This window comes from Natator depressus, chromosome 8 (assembly GCF_965152275.1).
Source record: "Natator depressus isolate rNatDep1 chromosome 8, rNatDep2.hap1, whole genome shotgun sequence".
NCBI lineage: Eukaryota > Metazoa > Chordata > Testudines > Cheloniidae > Natator > Natator depressus.
The window spans coordinates 78,725,059-78,739,922 of NC_134241.1; the positions used below are offsets into that span (position 1 = coordinate 78,725,059).

Below are 14,864 nucleotides of genomic sequence, written 5' to 3' on the forward strand. Positions count from 1 at the left end.
TGCCTAATACGGTGCAGCTCTAACAGTGATTGGGAACTGATAAAATATACTTTGCAAAAGAACACGCTGACTACCGTGTTTTACACAGCAGGATACATCCTGAGACGTGTGGAGCACCAAAACTTCTTTGGGGTAGGAGGCTTTATCCATTCCCTCATTTCATCTTGATGATCCCTCATCAGAACAAGAGCTCTTCCATTCCCTGTTGGCTACTGACAAGCCTGAAACAGTACTGGCAGAAGAGTTGTTCAAGCACCTCCATATTTATCCAGCAGTCCAGCAATGATATAGGCAGTACTGGCTAACGCCATATGCTCTTATTCCAGCTTGTGGATGGATAGTTTATGTGCAGTAAGCGTATTGCAGTTTCATTATTCTGAGGGACCAGCATTGATTCATAGATTTCATGGCCAGAAGGATCCATTATGATCATCTAGTCTGACATCATGTATAGCAAAGGCTCTAGAACTTCCCCAAAATAATTCCTAGATTATAGTTTTTAGAAAAACATGCAATCTTGATTTAAAATGTCAGTGATAAAGAATCCACCATGACTGTTGGTAAGCATGTGTATAGCTGGCCAGCACACATAGGTTACCACATTCACGTTCCTTGAATTTGTGCCTCTTTCTTCAATCTTTCACCTCCTCGATGATGGAGAACCTGTAGGCATGGACTTTTGATGGTCTGTCTTTCATTCAGTATAGGACTATCTTCAAAAGGCTCAGGTCCTGAGATTCCATCCCTTTCCCCCTCGTAAGCAGGGGCATAGGACAGGTGAGAATTTGATATGGGTCCTTGAGAAACTCTACATCCTAACACAGGGTTGCTAAACAAAATAAATGAAGACAGTCTGTTTTGAAAGGATATTTTATGTATTAAAAAACAAACAATTCTCAAGTTCTTGTGGAAGATTTAATTTGAAAAGATGCCTGAAGTCAGGAAGCCAAATTAAGCCATGGTATAATTGAATGCAACTCCATTGACTTCCTTGATATCACAGTACATCTGTTTACACCCATGATTAATGGGGCCCAGAGGGAAGTTTAAATGGCGAGGACTGTAAAGTTGCAGTTTATTGTATATGAAAGGATATGTTATGCTTACAGTTTGGAAAAGCACTTTGTTCCCTATAGTAAAAAATGTTTACAGCAGCAATAAGTCCAATAAAGCACATAGCACACATTTGGTGCTATATAAAAAATACGTCATGCTTCAGGGCATTTGATTTTCAGCAGATAGTACCAGATAGTACTTTGAAGATTAGATGGATAGAAGATAAGAACCTGTAACAGTCTGGCAGGGTGTGCCTGAAATACCAGACTCTGTTAGCAGGTGTTGATGCTGCTGGGAAAGAGTTGCATGGGTTCTGCTAACTCACTGAGCAAGTGGCTTTTATAAGGGAGGATGGTGTGGCTCTCTGGAGGGGGAGAATAGATTTAGGCTGAGCAATCTTAAATTAAGAACACGAGGAGAGACCAAGCCTAGAGACAGCGTTTGGGATTAACCTTGCTGTTTTCCTGTTAATTTCTTTAATAATGCCAAACCCCAGCAAAGGGATGATTTTTTGACTCTACAGTGTGTGTGTGTCTCCTTTGTTTTAGAGGAACTTGGAAAAGACACTTCCTCACAAAAACATAGTAAATGACTAGCAAATATTGTCTAAGAAGGGTGTTTATAAACAGCAGTAGACAGCACTTTTGAAACAACCAGCATTCATACTGTACAACTATAGCCTGAGCTACACTTTCTCTGTCAAAGTTAGATGTGAAAAGAGCCTTATAGTGGCTCTTAGCTACAGCCTAGCACTGAGAGTGCCATGGAGCTATACCAGCACACTGGTAGCACCTCAGGAAGGCAAAATGCAGCCTGAAGTTCCCAGGAGCACAGGAGTGCATGCCTGCAACTACATCCTTCAGACACTATGGTCCAGTGACTAGGGCATGAGACTGAAAGGAAAGAAAAGAAAAATATGTTATGATTTCTCACTCTGCTACTGTCTTCTTTGTGGTCATGACCAAATCACTTAAGCTCTTTGTATTTCATTTTTTCCTATCTGTAAAATGAAGATGATACTTACACACTGTACAAAAGCACTGAGGCCTATGGAAAAGTGTACGGATGATAAGTGTGGAGTACAATAACGATGATCATAATTATTCAGGGAGTACATCATGTATGGAAGGATGGAACCTGGGCTCTGTCATGTATGGCAGAAAGAATGGAACAGGGGCTGGACCATAATAAGTAATTAGCTTATACCCTGAAGTATAGTATAAGCTTTGATTGACCTTATCATTATCGTACTATGTTATTTATAATCATAAAATGTACTCAGCCCCACTTGGAGCACAGAAAAAAAATAGAAGCATTAAAAGTTTGTGAAACAGCTTTACCACTTTACTTCTTGGTTCTGCTTACGTTGTGCATAGAATTCACAACATGACTCTTACAGCATAAAAGGTATTCCTTATAGAATGTTTTATTTACAGTAGTAATTATGTACACACAGCTGTTATCTCAAGAAGAAAATTGGTTTACAATTTATAAAAACAAACAATCCTATTTTCCACTCCCACTGAAACACCTGGGCATTTAATACCCTGTTTTGGTTTGTTAATAAGTTCAAGTTTTGTTAGAGTTTCATTTCAAATATCCAGTGCAATCCACATTAGAAGTGATTCAAAATAATGAAGGCTGTATCCAAGTTAAAAAAAAAAGAAAAAGTTGGTGAATTTTGGTCCTTGCTATATTTCACAGACCAACTGAGGGCCAGGAAGAGCTCAAATATTTCATTAATTAAAACTTTGCTTTGTATTGTTTCAACTGATCACAGTTTCTCTGATGGCTGAAAGCAAGTGTAGGGATTCATCTCCCTTTTCTAAGAAGGATTCTTTTGTGGCTAGAGCACAGGCATTTACTTTTTCTCCCACACACGTCCTTAATGACGTTGGACAAGTTATGTAACCTCTCTGGGCTTCATTTTCACCACCTATAAAATACCTACCTCACTGGTGTTGTGAGGTTTTAATTCATTAATGTTTGTGAAGTGTTTCGTTATCTTTGGATGGAAGTTACTATATGAGTATGTTTGGTTACATTAGCAAGAAGTACAACACTAAGACTATGTCCACACTGCCACGGTAAGTTGACCTATGCTTCGCAACTCCAGCTACGTACCTTAGGTCAAGTTACAGTGGAGTCTACACCGCGGGGGGTTGATGGGAGAAACTCTCTCATCGATTTACCTTACTCTTCTTGTCGGGGGTAGAGTACAGGGGTCAACTGGAGAGTGATCTGCTGGCGATTTGGTGGGTCTTCACTAGACCCGCTAAATCAGGGATCTCAAACTCAAATCACCACGAGGGCCACACGAGGACTAGTACATTGGCCCGAGGGCCACATCTCTAAAACCTTTGCAAACAACGGTACAAAAGTTTAGTCAAAAATGAAAAAAATGAAGAGTAATATAGTATGCTATTAAAAGTCAATGTATTAACTTTTTTAAAACTGTAATGCAAAGAGGGGTTTTAATAAAATATAAACACCTGTAACTATTTCTTATAAGGTCAGTAACATTGATGATGATCTACACTAACAGTCTATCAACATAGCTGTAATGGCAGGAACTTTTTAAAGTAACTATTCATACAAAATACATTGCCACTTTTAACAAACATTCTTCCCAACTACTCACAGCAAAGAATTATACATGCTGAACTTCATACCTCAGACTGCTCGTCTCTTCCATGAGGCCCCACCCCTTCCCCGCCCCCATTCCAACCCCTTCCCCAAATCCCTGCCCTGGCCCCACCTCTTCTCTGCCTCCTCCCTGAGTGTGCTGCATCCCTGCTCCTTCCCACTCCCTTCTGGAAAGTCCTAAGTGCCGCCAAACAGCTGTGTATGTGTGGGGGCTGGGGGTCAGGGCGGGGGGGGGGGGCTGGGTGTGTGTGAGGGGGGTGCAGGGATCAGGGCAGGGGCTGGGGTGTGTGTGTGGGATGCAGGGGTCATAGCAGGGGGCTGGGGTGTGGGCTGGGGTCATGGGGGTGCTCCCAGCCCCCTGCCCAAAGAGGCTCATGGCAGGGAGCTGGAGGGGATATGCCCTGATTCCACCCCTCTTCCCCAAGGCCCCGTCCCCACCTCTTCTCTGCTTCCTCCGCGGAGCAGCGAGCACGCTGCGGCTCCGCTTCTCCCCCTCCCTCGCAAGGGCCATCAGCTGATTGGCAGCAGGGAGGGAGAGGAGGAGGGACAGGAACACAGCACGGGGGAAGAGGTGGAGGAGGGGGGAGCTTGCCTGCTCTGCAGCAGCAGCCGGTGGCGGGAGGGCGCGGAGAAGAGCAGGTGGGGCGGGCAGGATTTTTAATGGCACGCTGCTGCCGGCCGGGGTCCCAGTGTGGGTTCGGCAGCGGGCTGAGCAGGGCCGGTGGCTGGGACTCGGCAGGCAGCAGCGTGCCATTAAAAATCGGCTCGCATGCCATCTTTGGCACACGTGCCATAGGTTGCTGACCCCTGATTTAGATAATGGCAAAAAGGGGTACACTTACAAAATTTGCAGACGATACCAAGCTCTGAGGCGTTGCAAGTGCTTTGGAGGATAGGATTAATATTAAAAATGATCTGGACAAACCGGAGAAGTGGTCTGAAGTAAATAGGATGAAATTCAATAATGACAAATGCAAAGTACTCTACTTAGGCAGGAACAATCAGTTGCACACATACAAAATGGAAAATGACTGCCTAGAAAGGACAGAACAAGAAGCAATGGGCTTAAATTGCAGCAAGGGCAGTTTAGGCTGGGCATTAGGAATAAATTGCCCAGGGAGGTTGAGGAATCTCAGTCATTGGCAGTTTTTAAGAGCAATTTAGACAAACACGTGTGAGGGATGATCTAGATAATACTTAGTCCTGCCTTGAGTACAGGGACTGGACAAGAAGACCTCTCAATGTCCCTTTCAGTCCTACAATTCTATATTTTATTAATTGTGAATATGCCTTACCTCCCTCTTCCAGCAGCTGAAGAGATATTTGGCAATGAAAATTTCTCACCCCTCCACATTCAACATATTTCTCTTTAAAGAAAAATCTAAACAGTTAATTTCTACTTTTTAAAAATTTACATTGTTTTGATTTATGTAGGACGAATACTACCGCAAGATTGATTAGGTTAGGGAAGAAGCAGAAGTTCCACTGCTCGAGAAATTGAAAACTATGTTGGATAATGCATCAGTAAATATACTGTAAGAACCAATCCTAAACAGGTAGGAAGATGCACTGGATGACCAAATACATCTTTTCCGTTCTGCAATTCTTTAAAAATATTGAAAATGCAAAATTATGTGAAAATATTGAAAGAAAACATTCAATTACTATAAAAAATTGCTCACTTGTACCTTCAATGGATATGGAAGGTTAGCAGCAGATTCAGATTGAGGCTTTCTTTAGAAATTTTTGGTAAAGGAAAAGGTTTGTGTAGAATTAATTTTTGCCATTTTATAGAAAGCCAGTATGTGATACACAGAGAAAAACATTACATTTTTCTCATGCTTTTAATCATGTGGGTTTTTTTGTTTGTTTGTTTGTTTTTCAAAGCAGATGCAGAACACCAGGAGCGATGCCAGAAAAATTAGCTTGATTCCTTCAGATTTTTATATGACAAGTTTGTAAGATTTTCTACATTGCTTTCTCACTCTTTAAGGTGAAGAAGATTCTGCTATCAAGAAAACGTGCCTGTTATGCAAAATAAGGTATTTGATCTTAAATATTGTTTCTTTATGGGATTTTGGAGTAAGTTGTTGTGTAGTATGCTTTTACAGAGACAGGGTTCCTTTTTATGTCACTGTTCACAGACATGAATAAGACATTGGAATGTAAAATGTTTGGTCCATGTTCCATAAAACTTGCCTTCCTATGCATCTGTGGGCCAGATCTCCGGCTAGCATAAATCAACATAGCTCTATTATACTAGCTGAGGATCTGTCCCTTTGTTCCAGGATATTCACAATATCTTCATCACTATAAAATGTAACTCTTACTTATAATTCTGTTTAACACACAACAATTTTTAACTAAGGTTTGTAAATTTGAGTTGTATTTTTAAATGCCTAAATAAAACCAATAATGTGGGTTAGAATTCACAACTTAATTAATGCATCAAAAGCCCTTTAACCAATTACTTATACACTCATTCTTTTTATTGCATTTTTGATTCTGGTACAGAGCACAGATAAAACTGAAATCTCAAATACACACCAAAACAGTTTCACATCTTCCAGTGCACTAACACTAGTGATACTCTCATCCGCTGTGCCCGATAAATAAGGTGCAACTAGCATTTCCCTTCCCGGTGAGCAGCTAATGTTAGTGCACATCAGTACAAGAACAACTGAACAGGAATTTTAAAAAATGCTGCGTTGTATCCAACTTTTTCAGATAAAGTTTTTGATTTTCAATTACAGATGTAAGTCAAATCCATTCTGCAAGTATAAAGCTAACTCAGCATATTTATATTAAATGTATTTGATGATAACCAGGAAAGAACTAAGTAGAACATGTGCTTATGAAATCAAGAAATGATTACCTTTCCATATAGAATATGGAAGTTTCCCATCCAAGTCTGACATACCTTGACAGGGGGTGGATCACTTGGTGATTACCGGTTCTGTTCATTCCCTCTGGGGCACCTGGCATTGGCCACTGTCAGAAGACAGGATACTGGGCTAGATGGACCTTTGGTCTGACCCAGTAGGGCCGTTCTTATGTACCTTGTCAAGCCTAAAAAATGTTGTTGCTTTTGTTGTATAAACAATCAAGGTGATAATGAAATCTACTTGGTTATAAGAGATAGGTTTATTAACTCTGCCTGTTACAGTACTTCATTTGTGGTGGATATTTAGGATTGTGTAGTGACTTTCCTAACTACACTATTTCCAGGGTTTTATATCTTTGAAAACAGAATTCTTATAGGCTGAACTTCAGTTATAGGTTCTTAGCTCAGAATCAACATTTCGGGGTAAAATTTGAGCAAAGTTGATGCTTTTGAAATCTTTCATTTTGGGGGGATCAGACAATGCTAGAGAATATAAGAATCTGCAATACAGAACTTACATCTCTGAGAGCTCCAGCTCACAAGGGTAATTTTGAGCTATGTCTAGGTTACATAATGGTGTTTTGTAAAAAGGAAAATAGTTGTTCAGAAGCAGAAAATTATTCAGAATATGGGTGTTATACTCTAGTTTGTAATATTTGTTGCCTTATTAGGTAATGTAATGCAAATCTATGACACCAAAAACAAAGGTAGATTGTGATACAAGAATAATGTTATGATCTAGGTGAAACCTTGTTATGGATTGAGTTGAAACCCGATTGAAACTGATGGATATGAGAACACCTGCCAAGTAACATAACTGTAAGGATAAATTAATCACAAACCTCCACCTAAGATAAAAGTGCTGTGACCCCACCAGGAGTTTTAAACTGTGTGGGTAGAGGGGCTTGAACTGAGTATTGTTGGGAGGAGGGGGAGAGAGAATGTAAAAGACAGAACTAGAAAGTGACAGAAAATCTGAAGAAATCAAAACAAAAGGCTGTAACTAGGGTGTGGTCCTGGAAGAAGGCAGAGAGAGCTTTTGGGTCCGGGCTGACTAAAGAGGCATGAGGGGGGTTGGGGGGTGGTAAGCTAAGAAACTACTGTGTTGGCCTTTGGTTCCTCCCATGTTCACAGAAGTAGGATTTGTACATGCCTAGTAAATAAACAAAAATGCATCAAACAAAATACCAGTCTCCACCATCAATTTCTACTCCCATTCATAGCCCTGAACACTGACTAGCTACTCAAGTCAAAAGGGGGCAACAATAATTTTCTTAAATCATTAGAAATTAGAAATTTTATTGTGAGGGTTCTTCTTGTTTGAAGTCTAGTCTCCCATATACTACTATGGCCTAAGTTAGGCGATCTCAGCCTTGCCTGAGCCCATTCCAGTCCTGTCCCAGTCTTGCTTTAGCCTATACCCTGTCTGGCACCCAGCCTCACTCCAGCATAGCACCCCCCTTCTTATCCCCTGACTCTTGTATTGATTTCCACCCTGCAGTCAAGGGGCAACTCTTTGCACTAAATTTCCAGTCTACCTATCTTGCATATTCTTGTATGGCTGCATTCTTATGGTAGCTCAGCATCTCATAAATATGAATGAATTTGTCACAACACTCATACGTTTTACAGATGGGCAACTGAGAGATGAAGTTGTCACTGCTGCAGGGCTAGCTGCAACTTTCCCCCTTTCTTGGTCTGCCTCGGAGCGTTCTCTCAGGTCTCGTGCCTTTAGCTCTCCTGGGGTGGAATTCCACAAGTCTCCCACTTTTAGACCATGCCCTGGGCTATGGTACCTGGTGTATTCACTGTGTTTACCCAGCCTATCCAACTGGGCTTGGCACCTGCAATTCTTCCCGTCGGCAGTCTGCAACCAGCGGTGTCTTGTAGTGACCAGACAGCCTTCTTAGAACCAGAGTATTGCTTACTTTAACAGTAGGAACAAAGTATTGAGGGGAAAGGATTTTAAAACAACAAAGTCTCCAGGCACGTCATGTCTATCTTACCTGAACCCTTGCCATCACCTGCGTACCCCCAGAGGTCCCTGTGCCCTTGGTGAGAGCCACTGACCTACAGGCAGATCACATCCTAATGGGAAGGTTCCCACCCCCGATCAGTTTTGCTTTGCTTGGCGCACGGGTCCGGGGGAAGAGCAGTGATGGGGAGAGCTACTCCGCATGGAGCAGCCCGGCGCGGGGGGAGGGGGCAGCAGCAGCGCTAGCATCCGAGGGGTCCCGCTAGCCCGTGCGGCGGGGGAGTTGAGACACATCCCGGCCGCGGGGCCCGCTCCGCGGCCCTCGCCCGCCCTTCGGGGGCCACCGCCGGCTGCCTCGCGCACCCACCGGCCCCGCCAGCCCGTCTCCGCCACCCCCTCGCCCGCGAATGGTTTGCTCCGGCAGCCCAGTTGTCCCCGCCTGCTGCTGCTGCCTCCAGCGTCCAGCCTGGGCGGGCTCCGGGGCAGGTGCTGCTGGCCGGGGGGGGGACCCCAGACGCCGGCACGAGCGCAGGCGGGCTGGCGCAGCGCAGCGACCCTGCAGAGCGCAGAGCCCCGGAGTGGGGGGGGGGGGGCCCTCAGCCTCAAGGTACAGGTAAGAAACCAGTGAATCCCGGGCCCTCCCCACTGCCCTTCACCCCCTCCCGGGCGCAGCGCGGGGCGGCTGTAGCAGCCGGGTGGGGTGGTTCTACCCAGAGATCCCGAACCGTCTCCTCCTCCCAGCTCCCCTGTGGTAGCAAAGGTGCAGGGGTGCGAAGCCTCTGCTGCGGGGAGATGGGCGTCCAAGGGAGACGCCAGATGCGGAACAGCTGCTGATCGTGATTCAGCATCATTCCCTGCCAGCCACGGGGAGGAGGAGGAGGAGGTGGAGGTCGTTCTAGGGGAGGACGGACATCAGAAGGGGCCCTTTCAGTTACCCAGAACAGAAAGGACACAAAGTCAAAGGTGCTTATTCACCCTCTCTCCTTTCATGCTTATATGTGATGCGCAGGTAGGGTCTTCTCCCCACAGAGGTGTAATATTAGCCTTTGCGGCTGCTGGGGGGCGGAGGAGAAGGGAGTGGGAGACTCTGCCTATATCAGTTTTTTTTTCTCTCTCTCTCCTGCTATTTGGCTGTGTTAAGAGTTGGAGTACAACTTATGTAAAAAATGCTCCAAAGAAGGCCCCCGTCCAGTAATCCTTTTTCTCACAAATAATGACTTACATGATAATATGATTGATCTCATTGGCACAGGTAGTGGTTTCAGGATTGAGCCCCAAATGGGATGCAGCAAATGCTTCTGGTCAGTTTAGACTGTTATGAAGAGCTTCATAAATGCAGCTGATTTAATAATTTATGTTAGAACATCTAAGGATTGTCATTTCACCTGAAGAATGATGAGCAAGCACATCTTTTTGTCTTTGAGCATACTGTATTTTTAACAAATCAGCTGGTTTTCAGAATAAAATTTACTCGTTACTGATGTGTGTATGTGTGTGTGGACGGAAGTCCATTTAAAAATAGCGTATGTAAGTTATATTAGAGTGCCCAACTAGGTCTCTGCAGAGAAGGGCGAGGTTACGGTGGGGTCATTTCTTAGCAGTAGTATTTAGTGAATGCTCAAATTTAGAACAAATGAAATCCACGGACATGAAAGAGAACTTCTTTATCAGCTTCCTGCTGGTAGACCAACATCTGTCGTCTGTAAAGCTTCTTTTTGTAATTCATATGGTCTTAAACTGCACATCAGTTTAAGCAATATACCTGATAACCTAAATACAAATATTTGATGCCAGAGTTCAAATATATATTATTACATTCCACCAAACAAATGTGAGACTTTTGTGTGTGTATCTTTGATATGTATTTGCAAAGTAAAAACCTAATTTGGGCACTGTTGCTCCTTATAATAAAACCAGTGCTTGATACTGTATTTCTTAGCAGCACTTCATTGGAAGGGCTATCTTCACAGTCAGGAGATCAGAAATTCCTTCTCAAGGGAAGGGGGGGAAAGCATGGATTCTAGTGAATATATCAAAATGTGCAGAATGACTGTACAAGATGCTTTGTGCCTTGTCTAATTTCCAGGGTAAAGGTTTCCTACAGGAATAGAATAGGCTCAAAATAGCACTTCATAGGACAAACACAGAAGGCTGTTTTCTACCAGGGTCTCTGCCACATTGCAAACAAGGGTATTGTCAGCAACTTCATGTTCATGAAAGCAGCATCTGAAAGTATTATTTGCAGAGATAGGACAATGATGCACTATTAAAAATATACTAGAGCAGAGAAATAAAATTGTTTTCAGAAAATAATATATGATATTCTAGATGCTTCTTAAAGAAGTGTATTCTTACCTATAACTATGGGGTTCTCACATTGCTAGTGCAATGGGGTCCTGGTTCAGGATTAGGGCTCCTGAGCGTGAAAGTAACACAAATAATAAATAATAAGGACATCACCAGTCTAGAAAATGCTACTGGGTCTGATCTGCTAGAAATGCGGACAGAGGCAGCAGGCTGAAGAATTTTGGAGCCCATGCTCAACTAGTAGGCAGGAAGTGGTTGACTCCCAGCATCTTCCAAAGCCAGTAATGTTAGAATTGGAAACACAGAATAAGCTATGGCCATGTCTGAAGCCGAGAAAGAAGAACAAGTCACAAATGGTGGGATAATAAATCATCTTGTAATCGGTTATATATTTAAGTTTTTTTCTAAGATCTTTATATTTGCTAGCAGTGAAAGACATAGTAAATATTGAGGATGAGATGTGGATGCTTAATGCATACTACTGAATGCAGTGCTTACTACCAGTCATTATTGTCGCCAGGATTGAGCCACAATTTCTTGTTAAATGTGAATCTTTGATTTAATCTATATTATAAAATAGGATACACAAAGGGCTTTGGATCAGGCTCTTAAAAAGGAATGAACGAATACATTTCTGATTGAAAAAACAGCAGAGTATTCTTTTTCTTGTGGGTTGTCTTAAAAAAGACCAGACGTGGTACAATCATTGATTAATAATAAGGCATTCTTGTTCTTATGATCACTGTTAAGATGAAGGTCTCTATTATTGATGGATAAGGTAGTATACATTTTTAGGTGTTTTTTTTTTAAGTGCATTGCCTCAAAGGCAGAGATAAGGTAGTTTGGGTATCATACCCATGTAAGTCCATGCTTTCAGATGTCTGGGTTTCTTGTAAGTCCAACTTTAACTTTGAATTTCCTTGCTTTTTAATGGAGTGGTTTTACAAATGGCCACATTATTATAGGGAGATTTACCCTTAGATATGTATGCTCTGCCTTAACTTCACCGTAAAGTTGTTTTTGTCTGCAAGTCCCTTAGTTTTTTAAATGTCCTAAAATGGGAGTAGGGAAAGCAGGTATTGAGGTAGAGAGGGCTCATTTTCCTCCTTCTTGCTAACTTCCTGAAATCTGTAGGAGTGGATCTCCCACTCCTGATAATCTTGGGAACTATGCAAGAGAAGGGATCCCTTTTTGGGCACCTTATTAGGTCTCCCGGATGGGGAAGAGACTTGAGAAAGGAAAGCAAATGTGGTAGGGCATGGCTCCTTCCATTCCTGTGTACCTCCTGAGGCCCACATGCAGGGAGCCCATTTCTGAAAATGTTAGGGAAGTTCACTACACCTGTACAAGTGCATCCAATCTGTCAAAATTTAAGAGGCTGATCAGGGTCTTCCCAACCACAAGGTTTGGAGGCTTGTGAGCTCCATGTTAATCTTGACTCTTAGCAAGCTGGCTTGGGGGCAGGGTAGAAGGGACCTTTCAAAATCCAAGCTGCAGGCATTCGGAGGCTAATGGGATCCCCATAAGTATTATGAGGCTCTTTGGGGGTCCCCTAATCCTCCCTCTCTTCAAAGTTTAAGAGGCTTGTTATGGGGATGCTCTCCAGCTTTTTCTCTGCAAACACTAGGTGGCCCCCTTCAAGCTTGTTGGAACCAATGAGCTATTTTTACATTAGTGTTACAATATTAATCAGTTTTATAATTGGAATGTAATTAACTAATCTTTAGACTTGTGCGCAGGATCTCAACCAGAAGAGTCCAGTAAAGTAGGTTTATCTTTCTCCTTTCCATTTTTTGCTATAAAATTGGCAAAATAAATAAATAAATCATCAGTGGTATTAGCCAAGATGTACAGTGTTGCAGCCCCATTTTATGGGAGGCCCTAAGCCGCTGACTGCCAGATGCTGGAACTGGACAGCAGGGGATGGATCACTTGGTAATTGCCCTGTTCTGTTCACTCCCTTTGAAACATCTGGAATTGGTTAATGTTGGAAGACAGGATACTGGGCTAGACAGACCATTCATTTGACCCAGTGTGGCCGTTCTTATGTTCTTATGTTAATTAGTGCGGGGTTTTTTTGTACTCTGATAAAATCATAAAACAGAGACCCCTTTGTTTAATTCACTTTCAGTTAGGTAAAAAAATTCCACCTTGATCCCAAATGTAACTTATTCATTTTGAATCTGATTTTTTTTTCTTTTTTAAAAATGGGTCTTGGAGGGCAGGGGACAGTATGTGGCAAAATGTGCTTAAAATAGGGACTCAATTGGAACGTTAGCTATGGCCTTATTTACATTAAGGACATTGATTACAATTCTGTGCACTCCCTAATGTAGACATTCTGCAGTAGCATAATGTGATCTTACATCAGTATTATTATCAATTACTACTCCAATTACAAATCATTGAAAAATCATGAGTCAGCCCCCTTAAAAATGAAGATTTAAAAAAATAAATTTTGGGTCCTTTATATTTTGCTTTGTTTTTTTGAGCCTTATGGGTTCACATTTTCCAGCTTTTCTCTCTAACCATGAGGGTGAGAAACTTTTCTTTTCTCTTAACTTAATAAAATGAGGGGTGGGGAAAAGGAGGGGTGGGGGAGAAGAAAAAATGAAACAGAGATTCTTACGTAATAACATGGGTCCAGCAGTTCGGACTCTAAGCATCAAATATTGAGACCCATGATAAAATTATGAGTTGGCAACACTGTTCTGTGCATCTTATTTCAGAAACATATTATTACACCTTACTGTTTGTGACCCATTCATCTCTCAGTTATGCATCAGACCTGTCCTCAGCTTAATGTGTGTTTCAAACAATATTGGTTTTGGAAGATGCTGGGATTGAACCACTTCCTGCCTACAAACTGACCATGGGGTCAAAATTCTTCAGGCTGCTACTTCTGTCTGCAGTGCGGGCAGACCAGACCCAGAAGTATCCTCTAGATTGGTGACTTAGTATGAGAAACCATAATTTTAGGTAGAATACATTTCTCCTTTAAGAAAGCACTATCATATTACATATGAATATTTCACATAGCTTTCGCAAACAATTGTATTTCTGTGCTCTGCTACTATTGTTGGACACTAAATAATTGGATACCTGTTAAGACAACAATAAACTAAAGGAGAAAAGAAGAAGTAGCATATTAAATAAACTATAGTAGAAGACTGTCTTTCTCTTGTGTGGAAAATAGAAAACTATTAAAGAAAATATAGTCCCCTTAAAAGGTACAACATTAACAGTCTGAGATACTGAAGTTCTGTTTATCCACAGTACACACCTACCCATGTTGCCTTGCTTATGTCCCTTACCGAGGACACTTCTAAAGAGTAAAAGATTAAGTCATTCTCAAGCACGTTATCCTTTGTACTGTACTATCTTCTGACAATGCCCAAAACAGCACTTATCAGTATCCATTTTTGTGGTGGTTTAAGTGATGTGGACTGAGTTGTGTGGACTGGGAAATGGACTGAGATCAACAACCAGCTGGTAGGTGCCATGATTTTTTACTTACTGTTAACCTGGTCCAGATGTGAACCAGTAGCCTAGAGAAGAAACACTCCATATCGAATAACAGATTTCCTAAACGGTCATTTTACTCTCATCATTCTTTTTTAAATAAAATTCTTTTTCTTTGCTTTCTTCTGTTGCCATGTTTCTGAATGTTCACCCTTTATTTCACTGACGGAGGTTGGGATAATTGTTGTGGTCCTAAATGTAGGACACACAGCTATGTTACTTGTTCAATGACTTATGGAATAAATGGCAAGCCAGAAAAGGCTGATTTAGTTTCAGCCATCTTCAGTTAGGTTATGACTTGTAGATTTGTCCATAGCAAACAGATAAAATGGAACATTATTATTAATTACTTGTACTGTGATAACACCTAGGAACTGCAGTCATGGATCAGGAGCCCGTAGTAGTAGGCACAGTACAAACACAGAGCAAAAAGACTTTCTCTTCCCCAAAGAACTTACAGCACCATAATGATTA

At 41.9% G+C, this 14,864-nt stretch overlaps 1 protein-coding gene across 2 annotated transcripts in view; it reads left to right on the forward strand.

Moving 5' to 3' along the window:
* Positions 1-5,604: 5,604 nt before the first annotated feature.
* Positions 5,605-14,864, forward strand: part of TTLL7 (tubulin tyrosine ligase like 7) — a 106,866-nt gene continuing 97,606 nt past the window's right edge. Inside the window, exon 1 of one of the 2 annotated variants that reach the window (XM_074961428.1) lies at positions 5,605-5,744. In XM_074961428.1, coding sequence (XP_074817529.1) covers positions 5,733-5,744 — 12 coding nt within the window. In that variant the 5' untranslated portion in view covers positions 5,605-5,732. The remainder of the gene's footprint in view (positions 5,745-14,864) is intronic. The other variant, XM_074961429.1, reaches the window with a different exon arrangement.